General features: G+C 42.4%; 1 protein-coding gene across 1 annotated transcript in view; it reads left to right on the forward strand.

Moving 5' to 3' along the window:
- LOC139557434 (chemokine-like protein TAFA-4) overlaps window positions 1-21,078 on the forward strand; it is a 46,983-nt gene extending 25,905 nt beyond the window's left edge. Inside the window, exons 5-6 of the mRNA XM_071372239.1 lie at window positions 15,477-15,601; window positions 18,686-21,078. Of these exons, the coding sequence (XP_071228340.1) occupies window positions 15,477-15,601; window positions 18,686-18,697 (137 nt within the window). The 3' untranslated portion in view covers window positions 18,698-21,078. The remainder of the gene's footprint in view (window positions 1-15,476; window positions 15,602-18,685) is intronic.
- The last annotated feature ends 848 nt before the right edge of the window (window positions 21,079-21,926 follow it).

Here is a 21,926-nt window from a genome sequence, read left to right on the forward strand (position 1 = left end):
AACTCTAGATCACCTTTACTCCACACACAGAGACACATATAAAACTCTAGATCACCTTTACTCCACACACAGACACATACAAAACTCTAGATCACCTTTACTCCACACAGAGACACACACAAAACTCTAGATCACCTTTACTGCACACACAGAGACACATATAAAACTCTAGATCACATTTACTCCACACACAGAGACACATATAAAACTCTAGATCACCTTTACTCCACACACAGACACATACAAAACTCTAGATCACCTTTACTCCACACAGAGACACACACAAAACTCTAGATCACCTTTACTCCATACACAGAAACACATATAAAACTCTAGATCACCTTTACTGCACACAGAGACACATACAAAACTCTAGATCACCTTTACTGCACACAGAGACACATATAAAACTCTAGATCACCTTTACTGCACACAGAGACACACACAAAACTCTAGATCACCTTTACTGCACACAGAGACACATATAAAACTCTAGATCACCTTTACTGCACACAGAGACACATACAAAACTCTAGATCACCTTTACTGCACACACAGACACATACAAAACTCTAGATCACCTTTACTGCACACAGAGACACATATAAAACTCTAGATCACATTTACTGCACACAGAGACACATACAAAACTCTAGATCACCTTTACTGCACACAGAGACACATATACAACTCTAGATCACCTTTACTGCACACAGAGACACATATAAAACTCTAGATCACCTTTACTGCACACAGAGACACATACAAAACTCTAGATCACCTTTACTGCACACAGAGACACATACAAAACTCTAGATCACCTTTACTGCACACAGAGACACATACAAAACTCTAGATCACCTTTACTGCACACAGAGACACATATACAACTCTAGATCACCTTTACTGCACACAGAGACACATATAAAACTCTAGATCACCTTTACTGCACACAGAGACACATACAAAACTCTAGATCACCTTTACTGCACACAGAGACACATACAAAACTCTAGATCACCTTTACTGCACACAGAGACACATATAAAACTCTAGATCACCTTTACTCCACACAGAGACACATACAAAACTCTAGATCACCTTTACTGCACACAGAGACACATATAAAACTCTAGATCACCTTTACTCCACACACAGAGACACATACAAAACTCTAGATCACCTTTACTGCACACAGAGACACATACAAATCTCTCCCTCACCCTCAGTTTGGCAAATCTGACTGTAACTATATCCTCCTGAATCCTGCTTACAGGCAAAAACTCAAACAGGAAGTACCAGTGGGAGTGGTCAGATGAAGCGGATGCTAAACTACAGGACTTTATCACTAGCAAAGACTGGAATATGTTCCGGTGTTCATCTGATAACATTGAGGAGTTTACCACATCAGTCACCGGCTTTATTAATAAGTGCATCGACAACGTCATCCTCACAGTGACTGTACTACATATCCCAAACAGAAGCCATGAACTACAGGCAACATCCGCACTGAGCTAAAGCTAGACCTGCCACTTTGAAGGAGCTGGACACTAATCCGGACGCTTATAATAAATCCCTCTACGACCTCAGACGACCCATCAAACGGTCAAAACATCAACACAGGACTAAGATCGAATCCTACTGCGCCGGTTCTGATGCTCGTCGGATGTGGCAGGGCTTGCAAACTATCACGGATTATATAAATATCAACCTCTCCCTGACCTTGTTTGTAATACTTACATGTTTCAAGCAGAGTACCATAGTCCTGTACCCAAGAACGCCAAGGTCACCTGTCTAAATGACTATCGCCTCGTAGCACTCACATCTGTAACCAAGAAATGCTTTGAAAAGCTGGTCATGGCTCACATCAACATTGACTATAGCGCAGCATTCAACACCATAGTGCCCTCCAAGCTCATCAATAAGTTGAGGACACTGGGATTGAACACCTCCCTCTGCAACTGGATCCGGCCACCCCCAGGTGGTGAGGGTAGGCAACATCACATCCGCCACGCTGACCCTCAACACGAGGGAACCTCAGGGGTGCGTGCTTAGTCCCCTCCTGTACTCCCTGTTCACCCACAACTGCGTCGCCACACATGACTCCAACACCATCATTAAGTTTGCTGATGACACAATGAAGGTTGGCCTAATCACCGATGACATTGAGACAGCCTATAGGGAGGAGGTAATTGACATGGCAGTGGGGTGCCAGGAAACCGAACCTCTCCCTCAACGCCAGCAAGACAAAGGAGCTGATTGTGGACTACAGGAAATGGAGGGCCGAGCATGCCCCCATTCACATCGACAGTGCTGTACTGGAGTGGGTCGAGAGCTTCAAGTTGCTCTGTGTCCACATCACTAATAATTATCACGTTCCACACACATCAACACAGTCGTGAATAAGGCACAACAACGCCTCTTCCCCCTCAGGATGTTGTAAAGATTCGGCATGGGCCATCAGATCCTCTAAACGTTCTACAGCTGCACCATTGAGAGCATCTTGACTAGCTTCATCATTGATTGGTTTTCTTGTGAAAAAAAATTATTGAATATATTTTAATAAATGTTCATGTCAATGACTCAAACCTCTTTAAATCAAAGTGATTAATCGTGATAAAAAAATAAAGCTTAAATTAAATTATATGAATGGATTACATACACTCAATTAGTATTTGATCGCATTGCCTTTAAATTGTTTCACTTGGGTCAATTGGGACCAAGCTTTAACTTCCTGACTGATGTCTTGAGATGTTGCTTCAATATATCCACAACATTTTCCATCCTCATGATGCCATCTATTTTGTGAAGTGCACCAGTCCCTCCTGCAGCAAAGCACCACCACAACATGATGCTGCCACCCCCGTGCTTCACTGTTGGGATGGTGTTCTTTGGCTTGCAAGCCTCCCCCTTTTTCCTCCAAATATAACAATGGTCATTATGGCCAAACAGTTCCATTTTTGTTTCATCAGACCAGAGGACATTTCTCCAAAAAGTACGATCTTTGTCCCCATGTGCAGTTGCAAACCGTAGTCTGGCTTTTTTATGGCTCTTTTGGAGCAGTGGCTTCTTCCTCGCTGAGCGGCCTTTCAGGTTATGTCTATATGGGACTTGTTTTACTGTGGATATAGATACTTTCCTGCCTGTTTCCTCCAGCATCTTCACAAGATCCTTTGCTGTTGTTCTGGAATTGTTTCGCACTTTTCGCACCAAAGTACGTTCATCTCTAGGAGAAAGAACGCGTCTCCTTCCTGAGCGGTATGACAGCTGCGTGGTCCCATGGTGTTTATACTTGCGTACTATAATTTGTACAGATGAACGTGGTACCTTCAGGAGTTTGAAAATTGCTCCCAAGGATGAACCAGACTTGTGGAGGTCTACACTTTTTTTTCTGAGGTCTTAGCTGATTTATTTTGATTTTCCCATGATGTCAAGCGAAGAGGCACTGAGTTTGAATGTAGACCTTGAAATACATCCACAGGTACACCTCCAACTGACTCAAATGATGTCAATTAGCCTATCAGAAGCTTCTGAAGCCATAACATAATTTTCTGAAATGTTCCAACCTGTTTAAAGGCACAGTCATCTTAGTGTAAACTTCTGACCCACTGGAATTGTGATACAGTGAATGATAAGTGAAATAATCTGTATGTAAACAATTGTTGAAAAAATGACTTGTGTCATGCACAAGTAGATGTCCTAACCAACTTGCCAAAACTATAGTTTGTTTACAAGAAATTTGTGGAGTGGTTGAAAATGTGTTTTAATGACTCCAACCTAAGTGTATGTAAACCTCCGACTCCAACTGTATATACATATATTTTTTTTAGTTTTTGTTTGTAAGTATGTGTTGGGCTTTTCGTTACACCTGCAATAACATCTGCTAAATATGTGTATGTGACCAATCATTTATTTTATAGATTGTTTGTTTGTATGTGTTGTGCTTTAGTTGAGATTATTCTTTACAAAGTCAAGTATATTTGTCCAATTGTTCTTTGACTAGAACCATTCATTCTCGCTGTTGATAATTCTAATGTTATAACTCCCAATAGTAACTGTAACCACTGGTGAATTGGGATAGAGTGGGGAGATTGCCAACATATTTTATTTTTGCGTCACTGCTGCCTGCATGCGAGAAGTAATCACCTCTGACTGATTGAGAGATTCAAGGAGCTATCATCGTTAAGTAACAGCAGATGTAACACATTGAATATTGACATTCATACACTTCTAAATTCATTTTGAATGAATGCTTTTTTCTCTATTCATTTTCACACACATCAAACGTAAACTTTTTTTTAAAACTAAATGCGTTTTTTGGGGCAGAAATGCCTTCTGGAACATGTAAACTTTCATGTGCCTTATTATTTTATTTTTGATCAAACCTTTATTTAACTGGGCAAGTCAGTTAAGAACACATTTTTATTTTACTTTGATGTCCTACCATGGCCAAACCCTCCCCTACCCGGACGATGCTGGGCCAATTGTGCACCACCCTATGGGACTCCCGATCACGAGCACGGGATCGAACAAGGGTCTGTAGTGATGCCTTTAGCACTGAGATGCAGTACCTTCGACCGCTGCGCCACCCGGGGGCCCGCTGCGCCACTAGACTTAATAACAAACTTGTATGCAATCTGTAAATACAAATAAATTGTTAAATTACGAGCCTAGTTGGTTTAGATACAGAAAAAGTCAGGAACCTTCCCGCTAGCCATGATTGGCTGAAAAAATGGGTAGGCTAGACATGCTGAGAGAAGAGTTCGGATTGGTCTACCATGTAGCACGCCTATAACATGAGCTGGTCAGTATTTGTAGGTAATCCTTTCTAATGCTGCTTTAAAAAAATATATATCACGTAGTAGAACTGCAAAGGTGTTGCTCTCCCCTTTCTGGAGGACCGAGTTTTGAAATCAGTTGAATGAACAGTGGAACACACTCGTAGAATAAACCAGCCTTTAGTCTTGAAATCTTTGGTTGTTTAGTACATGGCCTCACATGTGAATCCTTAAAAAGCTGGGTGGGGCTAAAGCTTAAGAGGGTGTGAAAGATGCTGAATAGGTGTAGACAAAGAAGACATCTCCAGTAGGTGTACCAAAATATTCAAGGGACATTTTCTCAAAAGTGAGCTTACAAGTTTATCTACTTTCAAAGCAGAATTACTTTCCCATTGTTCCTCAACTGTAGTGTATGATATAGAATTTTCTAGCTCTTAGTCTCTACTTTTATTCAATGTAAAAAACAGCATTTCAAATGTTGCTATGTAAGACAGAATCGAGCCGGTCGGTGACAAATGAGATTAGCTGTTGTGTGTTTGAGTTGCGCTGGTGGCTTTGATTGATGGGTCCTTTTGACGTGTGTGTGTGTGTGTGTGTGTGTGTGTGTGTGTGTGTGTGTGTGTGTGTGTGTGTGTGTGTGTGTGTGTGTGTGTGTGTGTGTGTGTGTGTGTGTGTGTGTGTGTGTGTGTGTGTGTGTGTGTGTGTGTGTGTGTGTGTGTGTGTGTGTGTGTGTGTGTGTGTGTGTGTGTGTGAGTTTGCTAATTCTCTCAATGTCCATTAAGACATTTTCCTAAAGTAAATTCATTAATTTTGGTTGTTATCAATTATCAATTTGGCCGAGAGTTCGGCCATGGTCCTGATATTGTCACTCCTTCCGCGGAGTGACAATAGCCTGCTAGCCTGCTACACACATGCATCCAGTTCTAGGCTGTGGCTCAATGTATTGAATAATAAAAATAATAAAAAGATTAATATCAAAATATCAAAATCACACACGTAAACGCTTTCACACGCAAACGTACAGTATATATTTTTATTCACAACTTCATCACGGTGTTAGTAAGGCGTTCAGTCGTCCCCTTCGGTTCATTTATGGCCTGTATCACCCCTCATACACGCACGCACGCATGCACAAACACACACACACACACACACACACACACACACACACACACACACACACACACACACACACACACACACACACACACACACACACACACACACACACACACACACACACACACACACACACACACACACACACACACACACACACACACACACTCAACTCTAACTCTAACTCTAACTCTGTCTCACAACCAATCCAGATGCATTAACCCCCCTCCAGTGGAAAATAGATAGGTTTCACGTACGTGAGCGGAGAGGATGAATCAAACAGAACAGAAATGTGTAGACAGACAGACCCGCAGCGACTGGTAAAGTAACCTCAGACTCTAGCATTAATGTCTCTGTTTAGCTTCTTCCATGCGTCTCTTTCCTTAGAAAGAGGTTGTTCTAGGCTGGCAAGGTCAGGTCAGCTCCAGTGAAGACTGAACCTCCAGTCAAAAAGCTGCTTTATGTCTCAGATACAGATGTGGAGACCTTGGAGGGGGACTTTGTCATTGTACTGTGTATGAAGGACAAAAGCATTGAACTGATGGGAGATTTGCAAATCAAGGGCATCTTACAGTTATTAAGTACAGCTGTTGCTTGTAAATTATGTCATTTTATGACAAACTACCGTAACACTGTCAATGTTCAACAACAATACTTAAATAAACTATTGCATAGTGATCATGGTATGAATGTTGTCATATGAATGCTTTTTTCTCTATTCATTTTCACACACATCAAACATATGGGATGCTTTTCCTATAGCTGACCAATAGAGGACACTCTTTACCAGTCATATGTCTTGTAGTAGACTGCTGGTACCCAAAGCTAGGGAGAAGCCAGAGATCTGTCATGCATCTTTTAACCTGATGGAAAATAATGATGAAGAGAAATAATATAACTATGATTTGATGTATGTTAGGTATTGGTTAAGAGCCAAAACCCTCAATTAATAAACATACATACAGTACACAGAAAAGCTCTTTTCCCTCCTAACATCAACAATGTCAGAGGGAGCTAGTCCACTGTGGACATGGCTATTAAAATATCATTAGAGTCTGCTGCCAGGCACTGTGGCCTCTCAGGTAATGGAGAAAGAGAGAGAGAACGACAGAGGCTCTTTCCACTATCGTCCATGATGTTATGGTGTAGTCCCTCTGGGGCAGCTCTCTATGAGGGAGCTGACTGGACTGAGGACTCCAATGTTGTTTTTATTTTGTATTTATTTCACCTTTATTTAGCCAGGTAGGCCGGTTGAGAACAAGTTCTCATTTACAACTGCGACCTGGTCAAGATAAAGCAAAGCAGTGCAACAAAAACAACAACACAGAGTTAAACATGGGATAAACAAATGTACAGTCAATAACACAATAGAAAATCTGTATACAGTATGTGCAAATTAAGTAAGGAGGTAAGGCAATAAATAGGCCATAGTGGCGAAGTAATTACAATTTAGCAATTAACATTGGAGTGATAGATGTGCAGATGAGGATGTGCAAGTAAAAATACTTGTGTGCAAAAGAGCAGAAAAAACTAAAAGCAAATATGCGGATGAGGTAGGTAGTAGGTTAGATGGGCTATTTACAGATGGGCTATGTACAGCTGCAGCGATCGGTAAGCTGCTCTGACAGCCGATGCTTGAAGTTAGTGAGGGAGATATAAGTCTCCAACTTCAGTGATTTTTGCAATGCGTTCCAGTCATTGGCAGCAGAGAACTGGAAGGAAAGGTGGCCAAAAGAGGTTTTGGCTTTGGGGATGACCAGTGAAATATACCTGCTGGAGCGCGTGCTACGGGTGGGTGTTGCTATGGTGACCAGTGAGCTGAGATAAGGTGGAGCTTTGCCAAGCAAAGACTTATAGATGACGTGGAGCCAGTGGCTTTGGCAGCGAATATGTAGCGAGGACCAGCCAACGAGAGCATACAGGTCGCAATGGTGGGTAGTGTATGGGGCTTTAGTGACAAAACGGATGGCACTGTGATAAACTGCATCCAATTTGCTGAGTAGAGTGTTGGAGGATATTTTATAAATGACATCGCCGAAGTCAAGGATCGGCAGGATAGTCAGTTTTACGAGGGTATGTTTAGCAGCATGAGTGAAGTAGGCTTTGTTGCGAAATAGGAAGCCGATTCTAGATTTAATTTTGGATTGGAGATGCTTAATATGAGTCTGGAAGGAGAGTTTACAGTCTAGCCAGACACCTAGGTATTTATAGTTGTCCACATATTCTAAGTCAGAACAGTCCAGAGTAGTGATGCTAGGCGGGCGGGCAGGTGCGGGCAGCGATCGGTTGAAGAGCATGCATTTAGTTTTACTTGTATTTAAGAGCAGTTGGAGGCCACGGAAGGAGTGTTGTATGGCATCAAAGCTTGTTTGGAGGTTGCTTAACACAGTGTACAAAGAAGGGCCAGATGTATACAGAATGGTGTCGTCTGCGTAGAGGTGGATCAGAGAATCACCCGCAGCAATAGCGACATCATTGATATATACAGAGAAAAGAGTCGGCCAGAGAATTGAACCCTGTGTCACCCCCATTGAGACTGCCAGAGGTCCAACAGGCCAACAGGCCCTCCGATTTGACACACTGAACTCTATCAGAGAAGTAGTTGGTGAACCAGGCGAGGCAGTCATTAGAGACACCAAGGCTGTTGAGTCTGCCGATAAGAATACGGTGATTGACAGAGTCGAAAGCCTTGGCCAGGTCGATGAAGACGGCTGCACAGTACTGTTTTTTATCGATGGTGGTTATGATATCGTTTAGGACCTTGAGCGTGGCTGAGATACACTCGTGACCAGCTCGGAAACCGGATTGCATAGCGGAGAAGGTACGGTGGGATTCGAGATGGTCGGTGATCTGTTTGTTCACTTGGCTTTCGAAGACCTTAGAAAGGCAGGGTAGGATAGATATACGTCTGTAACAGTTTGGGTCTAGAGTGTCTCCCCCTTTGAAGAGGGGGATGACTGCGGCAGCTTTCCAATCTTTAGGTGCTGCTGTGTTAAACTTTGACCCTCAGTTAACATATACTGTTACAGTACAAGTCTCTTTCTTTTCACTCTCAATCTCTCCCCCCTAAATGTTTGTAGGCCTATATAGTTATATAGTTCATGATTATAAAGGTGAAGTGCAGTAAAACATGTCTTATATAACAAACTATCACTATAGATACTGTCTCCACTGTGTGAGCGGCACATCACTCACAGTAACAGTAGAAGTCCTGACGTAACGGCTCAGAACCATAAAGTATCCTCAGCAGACTGACGTCCGTACTCTGTCACCAGCCAGATGGCCTTCCCCTCACCTTCTATGGTGTACTGGTGATGAGTGTTCTAAGGTTTAGATGAGGGACGTCTACATTAAATGTAAAAGACTGCAGTTTCCAACAGCTCTACATTGGAAAGACATTCTGAAAATAGTCAGTCCATTACTGATGGTCAATGAAAGAGACATGTGCTGAATGGTCTGGTCCATTACTGGTCGTTAAGTCCCACCTATTATCAATATGCTAGATTACTAAAGAGCACCTGCTAACATTTTCCTTGATTACTGTATATCAGAATATCACCGCTTTTTCCCTCTTCTTTTGTTATTTTCTTGAAGTGCATTCCCTTTGGGCTTTACATGGGAAATACTGTTTTTATCTGTGTGGTGGTTAATAACGGCTGGATTGGAGGTAGAAGCAGAGGGTGAGAAGTCCCTTGATGACTTCATTCCTGCTGCAGGCGGCTCACGGCTCTTAAATTCAGTCTCTGGGGTGAAACGCATAATGGCCAATAAGCAAAGGTCGAGGAGATCACCTCTATTTATCAGGATGCTCCGTAGGGATGTCCATGTGGAGAGTTGGGCACTCGGTGCCTGCACTGGATTATACTACATTATTATACAACATTATCCTGTGTCAAAGTCAGCATTACCAGCCAAGTGAATATGGATGTAAATCAGGCCATTTCAGGCTGGGCAGTGCAGGGTGGGGGAGGAGAGGCATAATCTAATAGAGCAGCGTGAATGGATTTAGATTGTTATCGCTGAGCTTGGCTTCGGTGGGGGACTCTGTGTGAGGTGCTGTGTTATTGAGCTCTCTCCTCAATGCTGGTTTTCTCTTAACTAATACGACCCCGCTGTTCATCTATGTGATTACGCTCAGGTGTGCGCGTGTGTGTGTATGGCATTGTGAGTCTGAATCTGTTTCTGCACACACGGAGACACACACTTAACCTGCTGTTTTGACAGACAGTGTATTCACAGGCTGAATGAATCTGCTGTGACCTGTGACAATTGTCAGTGCTGCGGTGGATTGACATCATCTCTGTGTAATCCTCTAGGCAGACTTCAGGTATGGCTCCCCCACAGACCTTATTTAGATAGACACACCCTGAGACAAGCCACAAACCCAGGGATTTGGGAAGACAACACTAAGTCACTCACTGTTACGGCATTCATAGAAGGTGCCATTGACATCTGCTTTCAACAGAGTTACTGAGACATTTCCTAGAGAAGTTTAGACTCATTTCTGAGTGAAGCTCCAGTATTCAGATGTTTAATGTTATGTGGAGTATTGCTTCTGGAGGGTAGCTAGCGACATGCTGCTCTGCTCTCTGTCAGATAATGGTGGTAATTCTGTCATTAGACTGACTCATCACAGACTGCTGATGAAGAGAGATGGATCTCTGGGAGAAGAGATTAGGAAAAGTTTGGTTCATATTTCCATATTTGTACATCAATTAAATGAATCAGGGATGTGTAAGTGCAGTGCATGTATTTATGTAGCTGAGTGGTAGCCTATGATGAACAGGTAGGCTATGAATAACTAGTCCATGTCAGCACCTCTCAGTACTTCTCTTCATTATCATGGCTCATCACTACTCCTCTCTGATGCCTTGTTGTTGCTATCTATCCAATAGCCTCTGACCCTCCAATGACATGAGCTATTAGCCACTCCCGTCCATTCTGCAGAATAACAGGCAGGTCTGCGATGTCATAGCCTCCCCGCCCACCCTCTAGAACCTGAGGTGAAGAACTCCAACTGTAATGGCTCTTCTCCAGGCCATACTCATTAACTCTAAATAACATGGTGGTAGCGTAAAGCACCACGGCAGACACCATAATGGAAACATTCACGACCATTACGCAGTCATTGGTTTTTAGAACCACTTACTGTCACGGAGCTCATGCATCATAACAACATGTTCTCTAGAGTGCTCTGCCAGGCTTAGCGTCATTTATTGAGGGGAGTCTTTGTCTACTTGAATGGTTTCTTCCTCTCTCTCCCTCGTTTACGCTCTGTCTCTCTCTGTTTCTCTTTCTTCTCCTCTGCGTCTATCTCTTCCTCAATTTCACCCTCAATTTCACAATTTCAATATTTCCCTCTCTCAATTCAATTCAATTCAATTCAATTCAAGGGGCTTTATTGGCATGGGAAACATGTGTTAACATTGCCAAAGCAAGTGAGGTAGGTAATATACAAAAGTCAAATAAACAATAAAAATGAACAGTAAACATTACACATACAGAAGTTTCAAAACAATAAAGACATTACAAATGTCATATTATATATATGCAGTGTTGTAACAATGTACAAATGGTTAAAGCACACAAGTTAAAATAAATAAACATAAATATGGGTTGTATTTACAGTGGTGTTTGTTCTTCACTGGTTGCCCTTTTCTTGTGGCAACAGGTCACAAATCTTGCTGCTGTGATGGCACACTGTGGAATTTCACCCAGTAGATATGGGAGTTTATCAAAATTGGATTTGTTTTCGAATTCTTTGTGGATCTGTGTAATCTGAGGGAAATATGTCTCTCTAATATGGTCATACATTGGGCAGGAGGTTAGGAAGTGCAGCTCAGTTTCCACCTCATTTTGTGGGCAGTGTGCACATAGCCTGTCTTCTCTTGAGAGCCATGTCTGCCTACGGCGGCCTTTCTCAATAGCAAGGCTATGCTCACTGAGTCTGTACATAGTCAAAGCTTTCCTTAAGTTTGGGTCAGTCACAGTGGTCAGGTATTCTGCCACTGTGTACTCTCTGTTTAGGGCCAAATAGCATTCTAGTTTGCTCTGTTTTTTTGTTAATTCTTTCCAATGTGTCAAGTAATTATCTTTTTGTTTTCTCATGATTTGGTTGGGTCTAATTGTGCTGTTGTCCTGGGGCTCTGTGGGGTGTGTTTGTGTTTGTGAACAGAGCCCTAGGACCAGCTTGCTTAGGGGACTCTTCTCCAGGTTCATCTCTCTGTAGGTGATGGCTTTGTTATGGAAGGTTTGGGAATCGCTTCCTTTTAGGTGGTTGTAGAATTTAACGGCTCTTTTCTGGATTTTGATAATTAGTGGGTATCGGCCTAATTCTGCTCTGCATGCATTATTTGGTGTTCTACGTTGTACACGGAGGATATTTTTGCAGAATTCTGCATGCAGAGTCTCAATTTGGTGTTTGTCCCATTTTGTGAAATCTTGGTTGGTGAGCGGACCCCAGACCTCACAACCATAAAGGGCAATGGGCTCTATGACTGATTCAAGTATTTTTAGCCAGATCCTAATTGGTATGTTGAAATTTATGTTCCTTTTGATGGCATAGAAGGCCCTTCTTGCCTTGTCTCTCAGATCGTTCACAGCTTTGTGGAAGTTACCTGTGGTGCTGATGTTTAGGCCGAGGTATGTATAGTTTTTTGTGTGCTCTAGGGCAACGGTGTCTAGATGGAATTTGTGGTCCTGGTGACTGGACCTTTTTTGGAACACCATTATTTTGGTCTTACTGAGATTTACTGTCAGGGCCCAGGTCTGACAGAATCTGTGCAGAAGATCTAGGTGCTGCTGTAGGCCCTCCTTGGTTGGTGACAGAAGCACCAGATCATCAGCAAACAGTAGACATTTGACTTCGGATTCTAGTAGGGTGAGACCGGGTGCTGCAGACTGTTCTAGTGCCCGCGCCAATTCGTTGATATATATGTTGAAGAGGGTGGGGCTTAAGCTGCATCCCTGTCTCACCCCACGACCCTGTGTGAAGTAATGTGTGTGTTTTTTGCCAATTTTAACCGCACACTTGTTGTTTGTGTACATGGATTTTATAATGTCGTATGTTTTACCCCCAACACCACTTTCCATCAATTTGTATAGCAGACCCTCATGCCAAATTGAGTCGAAGGCTTTTTTGAAATCAACAAAGCATGAGAAGACTTTGCCTTTGTTTTGGTTTGTTTGGTTGTCAATTAGGGTGTGTAGGGTGAATACATGGTCTGTTGTACGGTAATTTGGTAAAAAGCCAATTTGACATTTGCTCAGTACATTGTTTTCATTGAGGAAATGTACGAGTCTGCTGTTAATGATAATGCAGAGTATTTTCCCAAGGTTACTGTTGACGCATATTCCACGGTAGTTATTGGGGTCAAATTTGTCTCCACTTTTGTGGATTGGGGTGATCAGTCCTTGGTTCCAAATATTGGGGAAGATGCCAGAGCTAAGGACGATGTTAAAGAGTTTTAGTATAGCCAATTGGAATTTGTTGTCTGTATATTTGATCATTTCATTAAGGATACCATCAACACCACAGGCCTTTTTGGGTTTGAGGGTTTTTATTTTGTCCTGTAACTCATTCAAGGTAATTGGAGAATCCAATGGGTTCTGGTAGTCTTTAATAGTTGATTCTAGGATTTGTATTTGATCATGTATATGTTTTTGTTCTTTATTCTTTGTTATAGAGCCAAAAAGATTGGAGAAGTGGTTTACCCATACATCTCCATTTTGGATAGATAATTCTTCGTGTTGTTGTTTGTTTAGTGTTTTCCAATTTTCCCAGAATTGGTTAGAGTCTATGGAGTCTTCAATTACATTGAGCTGATTTCTGACGTGCTGTTCCTTCTTTTTCCGTAGTGTATTTCTGTATTGTTTTAGTGATTCGCCATAGTGAAGGCGTAGACTCAGGTTTTCCGGGTCTCTATGTTTTTGGTTGGACAGGTTCCTCAATTTATTTCTTAGATTTTTGCATTCTTTATCAAACCATTTGTCATTGTTGTTCATTTTCTTCGGTTTTCTATTTGAGATTTTTAGATTTGATAGGGAAGCTGAGAGGTCAAATATACTGTTAAGATTTTCTACTGCCAAGTTTACACCTTCACTATTGCAGTGGAACATTTTACCCAGGAAGTTGTCTAAAAGGGATTGAATTTGCTGTTGCCTAATTGTTTTTTGGTAGGTTTCCAAACTGCATTCCTTCCATCTATAGCATTTCTTAATGTTACTCAGTTCCTTTGGCTTTGATGCCTCATGATTGAGTATTGCTCTGTTCAAGTAGACTGTGATTTTGCTGTGGTCTGATAGGGGTGTCAGTGGGCTGACTGTGAACGCTCTGAGAGACTCTGGGTTGAGGTCAGTGATAAAGTAGTCTACAGTGCTACTGCCAAGAGATGAGCTATAGGTGAACCTACCATAGGAGTCCCCTCGAAGCCTACCATTGACTATGTACATACCCAGCGTGCGACAGAGCTGCAGGAGTTGTGACCCGTTTTTGTTGGTTATGTTGTCATAGTTGTGCCTAGGGGGGCATATGGGGGAGGGAATGCTGTCACCTGCAGGCAGGTGTTTGTCCCTCTGTGTGCTGAGGGTGTCAGGTTCTTGTCCAGTTCTGGCATTTAGGTCGCCACAGACTAATACATGTCCCTGGGCCTGGAAATGATTGATTTCCCCCTCCAGGATGGAGAAGCTGTCTTTATTAAAGTATGGGGATTCTAGTGGGGGGATATCTCTCTCTCTCTCTCTCTCTCTCTCTCTCTCTCTCTCTCTCTCTCTCTCTTTGGTAAGAAACAGTCTTGGTGAACTCCTCCCGTCATCTCTCTCTCTCTCTCTCTCTCTCTCTCTCTCTCTCTCTCTCTCTCTCTGTCGGGGGTTCTTACATGACGCTTGAGAGGATTTGCTCGTGTTCTTTTGCATAATTCCATTTAAAGCCCATTTTGCTGCAGATTTCACCCCCTCCTCCCTTTGTGAGGAACAATAGGCCTTATAACAGGACTCTATGGCAGACTCCCTCTAAACCACTATCATTTGCCTCTTTTAATTGATTGGTTTATCAAAGTTGGATACATGCTGGAGAGTTCACACCATGACTCTCCCATCCTCCCATACCAGTATAAAAGGAAGAATAGATGGATGGATGGAGACAGATCCTCAGATACTTCTTACACATACTCTTTTTGCTGTAAAGACAAATATGTTCTTCTATTTGCAGTGTGTGTGTGTGTGTGTGTGTGTGTGTGTGTGTGTGTGTGTGTGTGCGTGCGCGCGCACGCGCCAAACACAGAGGGCAAGAAAAATGCAGGTTTGACATTGAAAAGTTTTAATTTCACAATGTTCACTTAATAGGCTTTTAGGATAGAATGCTGGCAAAAGCTTTTGTGGTTTTAACAGGTGGACGTCTGCTTTTGTGCTGTATCAATGTATAAAAACATACTGACTGGCTGAGCCAATCTACTCCTACTTCCAGATTACTCTCCTCTCTATAGAATCTATTCTCTCCTGCACACTGCTCTGCCCTGTACTTTCCATCCTCTCAGTATCAGGTCTCTCAGTGCTCTCTCTCTCTCCTGTCCTCTCCTCCAGCCTCCATCGTGATTCAGAAGTGGTGGTGTCAGATGAACCCCTGCATGGAGGGAGAGGAGTGTAAGGTGCTCCCTGACCTCACCGGCTGGTCCTGCAGTACTGGGAACAAAGTCAAAACCACCAAGGTGAGAAGACTGGGTCCTTTTCCTTTTGTGTGTGTGTGTGTGTGTGTGTGTGTGTGTGTGTGTGTGTGTGTGTGTGTGTGTGTGTGTGTGTGTGTGTGTGTGTGTGTGTGTGTGTGTGTGTGTGTGTGTGTGTGTGTGTGTGTGTGTGTGTGTGTGTGTGTGTGTGTGTGTGTGTGTGTGTGTGTGTGTGTGTGTGTGTGTGTGTGTGTGTGTGTGTGTGTGAGAGAGTGTGAGTGTGGATGACGGGGCGAATAAGAGACCTTGTTGGTCCTTGGCTTGTCACAATTTTGACTTTGCTGAAGGTGTAACTGAAGAATACTTGAGCTTAAGTTTATACTTAGATTATTGTTTAGCCACTAATTAAGTTACAGTATTTGATAATGACAAAATAACATTCCTTCATTATATCCTTCAGATTCTAAGCTATGGGGGGAGTTCTACTAAGCTAACATATGGAATTGTTTTAAGATGGTAATACCAAGGATCATTTAGCTATTTAGGTCAGGAAACGATATATATATTTTTACATGTATTTAACCCCGTATTCTAGGCACTAAACTATCTCCATATATACTTCCATAAAAAAATGTAACCGGTACCCAGCTACCTTCAGACTAGTCTTGTGAGGCTAGTGGCCGTCCTAGAGCAAAATAACTTACATGTACGTGATCATGAGAGACCCACCATTCCATGTTTTGGATGCTACAGACAGAAGGTGACAGATCGGCTGTACTAACTTCAGACAAGTCCCGTGACGCTTGTGGGAGAGAAGTCCATGATGTTTGTGAGAGTCTTATCTTTCCAATAGGGGTTATAATACTTTGCAGGTCAAACCGTTAGGATGCTACAGACATTTTTGTGAGAAGACCGATTTCCGGGATGTCTCAACGTCTGACAAACACTGCTTTAGCTCTACCACCTTCTACCGCAGAGGAAGGGTGACCGGTGGATATGATATATTGGGAAGCAGCCCATGCTAAAAACAGATATCTCTAGCTTAAACTGACGGATTTTGAAGGGGATGTTGTTATTATGCTAATTAAATTTCCGTGTGGGCGGTTCATCAATATGCAGTCTGAAATAAACAACAAAAGAAAACATCCTATCAGTTTTTACAGCAGAAAGTGTCCCTTGAGGAACCCACGAAGTCCACAAAGTACTTAGGAAATGTCTGACAGTTCTATCACATTCTCCAGCTTGGGTAAAGTTTGATGTTGTGATAATGTGCGTCTAGGTGGTAGGTGTAGGAGTCAGGCACAGGAGAGCAGGGATGTCTGAGAAGCGTGTTTTAATAAGAAAGTCCACCAACACAGGAATGGCACAATCGAAAAGGTACAACGCCCTCGACAACAGAGAACCCGTGCAAACGCACGGAGGAACAAACAACGTTCCGACAATCACACACTTAAGAATCCGTGAAAACAAATAACGGTATAATCTAATCGAGCACGTCACAATAAAAGACTAATACCGCACAAACTTAGGCAGGCAACAGGTTACAGTTATACACACAGAAATTAACGCACATGAAACCAGGTGTGAAAAAGAACCAAAGACAAAACAAACAGAAAAGGAAAAAGGATCGGTGGTGGCTAGTAGACCGGCAACGCCGACTGCCGAGCGCCGCCCGAACAGGGAGAGGAGCTACCTTCGGTAGAAGTCGTGACAGTTGTCCTTTCAATCGACACCCTTTTCTCCCATACAGCATTTTGTCTCAATGAATATTTCGTAAAGAAACTATCAAGGTGAGGAAGCTTACACTGGTATTCATTTTTTTTTTTTTAAAGATGGCAAAGTTGGGGCAGAAGTGTAGGTACGGTAGTGTATTAGGCTAATCCTCTAAACACAGAATGGTTTGATCAGAAATAACCACAAAAAGACCCACTTTATGTTTCATAAACAGGAAGACTATGGAAGAAATGAACCAATCGTCTGTGGAGCACCAAGTGAGCATTGTTTGTTAATCGTCTGTAAAGATGTGACAAGAGGGATGGAAAATGAATGGCAGAGAGAAAACAAAGCTGCACATACTGTATGTACACACTGTAACGGTAAACCTGACAAGCAGTATGGTAATCATTGCTGTTCATATGAGATAAATTGATTTTAATGAAGATCCTTCACAGTCTTTCTAATCTGTTGATGTGTTAAAGTTAATTTGCGGGACTGACTGACAGACGTGGTGTGGGTCTGTGTGTTGTGGGATGGAGCAGGTGTGGTTTACTCACAGGTGAAATATAAAAAGAAAAATAGTTGTGGGGAGCACACAGGCACCATAAGAGTAATTGCTCAGAGAGACGGAATAACAGCGGAACATCTGTCGCATTCATTAGAATGCATTATGGCTAGGGGTTCCATGGAGGCTTTCAATTTAAGTCCTAATTATATTGGTGAGGGGAAAGACGGAGGGATGAATGGCCGCTAAGAGACTACCGTTAGAATGAATGACCCTGGGCCTTTGAACCGCTGAAAAACTGATAGGTAAAGTCATCACCATCCTCTATCGCTTTCTCTCTCTCTCTCTCTGACTGTCTAACCAATCAGCTATTAAGAAGAGGGGAGGGAGGGCGAGGAAGAACCGTGCTGCATCAGTGGAAATTCATTCTGCATTTGCTCAATGTGGAATAGGAGCACAGTTACTAAGAGACTTGGTGGCAGATGTCACAGGAGATTTCTGTAACGAAGCCGACGCCACGGCAACAGCTCTTCCTTCCAGCGACTGTCTCCCTCTTTCTCTCCCTCCGTCTATCTGTGACCTTCTTTCCCTCTCTCTATCTATCTCTGCGTTCCTCTGTGTGACGCAGACTCTCTTTCTTTTCTGTCTGTCTCTCTCACTCCCACATTGCAGGGGTGTAGATGCCTGAGGGCGTCTAGCTCTGATGGTCCTGTAGAATGAAGGATATCACTAACAGTGGAAATACACTGGTTCATGGATGTCAGTTCCCTCTAACATCATGTGAGCGGTGGGAGGGGCTGTCAGAGGTTTTATATTGTAGAGGTGCATGCTCTGTCACTCAAAGATAATTGTTTCTGTGTCATTGGTTCAACTCTCTTATCTACTGTGCTTTGCTTTCTCTTTTCTAGGTCACACGATAGCAAGAGAATCGCTGAGCAGTGACATCACCAAGTCTCTCAACTGTTAACTCCATATGTAAAGAAAGGATGGCAATCATAACTGAGACACTTAGACTGACGATGAAGGGAAGACTGTTAGTCATCCCATCATACCAGGTGTGACAAAAACTACAGAACCATTAAGAACACACTCTGATTGACAGAGACACTGAGGTAAAGTGTCACACGTACAGCCCAAAACAACTATGGACTACTGAATTTATGGATACCCAGGGGGCATACTTTATGGATACCCAGGGGGCATACTTTATGGATACCCAGGGGGCATACTTTATGGTCAATAAAGACTACGTCTGAAGACTTTCGAGAGGACCATGTCGGAAGACTTTTGCCTGTTAATAGAGATGGGGAGATCCAAAGATAGGTGGTTTGAACAGTGTCTGAGGAGTTGTAATGGATGGCTGTTTTGACTAAGCATTTGTGGACATGTGTTGCCGCCAGAGCTGCAGAAAGACTGTGTTAGAGTGTGATTCTAGGGTTGTTGGACTGGATCCTGAATTACTACGACTAGAGAGTGGGGTCTTGCTGCTCTATCAGGATTACTTTCTATTCATGAGCTGGGAGGGGGGTGGAGCTCATCACTTGTGAATTGCACATTATTGTCAAATTACTCTTGTGGGTCAAGTCACTACCATGGAGATGTTTTCTGAGAGTAATTTTGCAGTTCTAATTAGGATTGCTAAGTAGGATCATAACATATAAAACATTCATGTAAGATATTTGCACTAGTTGAAAACCGTTTTCGGAATGTTTTGTTTTTCTAGTTATTTCTCGTCTTTTGCTGTAGATGTCACATGGAATTAAAGAGAGGAAGATATTTTGTAAGAGTTCTGCCTCTGATGTTGAAGTAGAAATGCCACTGCCCTTCTCCCTGGTAGATTTGCTTATTATAATACAAGTTAATCCATGGCTCAGATTGAAGGGATAGTTAAGTTTGAACATATTTAACTCTATAGGTTGTTATCAATAAAACGTCACAATACGGTGCAGAGTGTTCGATTTGGCTATGTGCTGTTTTCAAGGGATTGTTAAATAAATGTGAGAACAATTTGGTTTAAATATCATCACCTGAAGAGCATAGTCACAACTACACATTTACAATGATTCCACATTTAGATCTAACATCAGAGTAGTCTATCCATTTGGAAAATAACTAGCTAGCAAAGCAAACAATATGTCACTTTAGCTTGCCTCGTCAGAGATTAGGCTTTTGGAAAGAGCTTGACATCGTCCTGGTAAAATTGTCGGTCGGACTTACGTTACTGCCATCACCACTATAGATGGCAAGCAAATCAAACAATATTTGGATATAGCTAGCCATCTAGTTTATCCCCTGAAAGTTAGCTTGTTAAACAGCCATATTGACATGATCTGTTATTAGCTAGCTAGCCAATTTGATGTGGTTCATCAATCAATGTAGCCTATCATGTCTGTCAGCCGCAATTGTGATTAAAAACAATGTTGAAGAGGGATAATGTTAGCTAACTTCGCTAGGTATGCCTACGTTGGTTGGAGGAAAAGGTACATTAGGTGTACTTAACATTATGTTTAACAAACTGCACAAAGTTTCTACCGGTAGCTTGCAAAGTTAACATTATCAGCTAACAGTACATCGGCAAATGTGGAACCCACAAAGGACGGGAAATTAACCTAAACCACTCAGAATTGTCAGGTATAGTTCACTTTTATATCACTCAAATATCCAATTAATGTTGGCCAATATTGAGGGACATCGTAAGGCTACCCTCATGTTGGCTATTTGAAAGGACATGATCAATGAAAAGCATGCAGTTATTGCTGTATAATTTTGTCGACCGAGAGCTAAATGTGCGCATTTGTTTTGCATGGAATAATCAAACATTTGTAGTTCTGACTATGTTCTTCAAGAGGTGATGATATTACAACCAAAGAGTTAACATTTATTTAACAATCCCTTGAAAACGGCATGCGATTGTCAATGGTTTTAGCGGAGCTGACGTCTCCTTGCAGTCCAAATCGAACATTCTGCTCCCTTTATTGTGACCTATTATTGATAGCAACCTATACTTTAATTCATTGAGAAGAAGCTAGTAATCTAGACATCAATTGGTCACCGACTCTCTAGATCAGAATGTTACGTTCTAGTTATCCATAAAATAAATGAAATGTGTAATTTGATTTAACTAACCCTAAAGAGCCTTTTATAGTGCTTGTCACTAACTGTGGACTAGCAACATGTGCTTCCCATGTCTCTAGTTCTGTCCAGAAACATTTGAAAACTGAAAGTCAATGATACCCTTGACATCTCTTATGTAAACTGTAAAATAGAGCACCCATAAACCATTAAAACATGCTTCTGCTTGTGTTGTGTTTCAGTTTGACAAGGAAACAACATGTTTTTAATAACTAACCCTTCAGTCCATCCACATTTTGAACAATATCTATGATAATGCTTTATTTTACAGCCCGCTGTTGGCTTGCATTTTCATCCAACATGTTTTTCCCCCACAGGCCTCTATCATAACTGTGTGTTTAGCATAATGGTGCCCTCTCCCTCTCCCTCTCCCTCTCCCTCTCCCTCTCCCTCTCCCTCTCTCTCTCTCTCTCTCTCTCTCTCTCTCTCTCTCTCTCTCTCTCTCTCTCTCTCTCTCTCTCTCTCTCTCTCTCTCTCTCCCTCTCCCTCTCCCTCTCTCTCTCTCTCTCTCTCTCTCTCCCTCTCTCTCTCTCTCTCTCTCTCTCTCTCTCTCTCTCTCTCTCTCTCTCTCTCTCTCTCTCTCTCTCTCTCTCTCTCTCTCTCTCTCTCTCAGGGTGAGAGGCGAGGCCCTTCAGACTGGCTGCTTTGAGAGATATGATAAATCTATCTGAGATGGTGCATTTCCAATGCTAAGCCCTAGGCCAAAGGGAGCTGGGGACAGCATGGCTAGTGGCAGCTCCACTCTCTCATTACCCAGGCCTGGATAGCACTAGCCCCCTCTCAGGACCACTGACATGTATTTTAAGGCTCTAATGTGTAAGGGCCCTTATTGTCGCAATGCCACACTCTCTCTGCCCTCTCTCTCAACTCCAATGGTCCATTTAAAGTCAACACACACACACACACACACACACACACACACACACACACACACACACACACACACACACACACACACACACACACACACACACACACACACACACACACACACACACACACACACACACACACAAA

This window comes from Salvelinus alpinus, chromosome 2 (assembly GCF_045679555.1).
Source record: "Salvelinus alpinus chromosome 2, SLU_Salpinus.1, whole genome shotgun sequence".
Classification (NCBI taxonomy): Eukaryota; Metazoa; Chordata; class Actinopteri; order Salmoniformes; family Salmonidae; genus Salvelinus; species Salvelinus alpinus.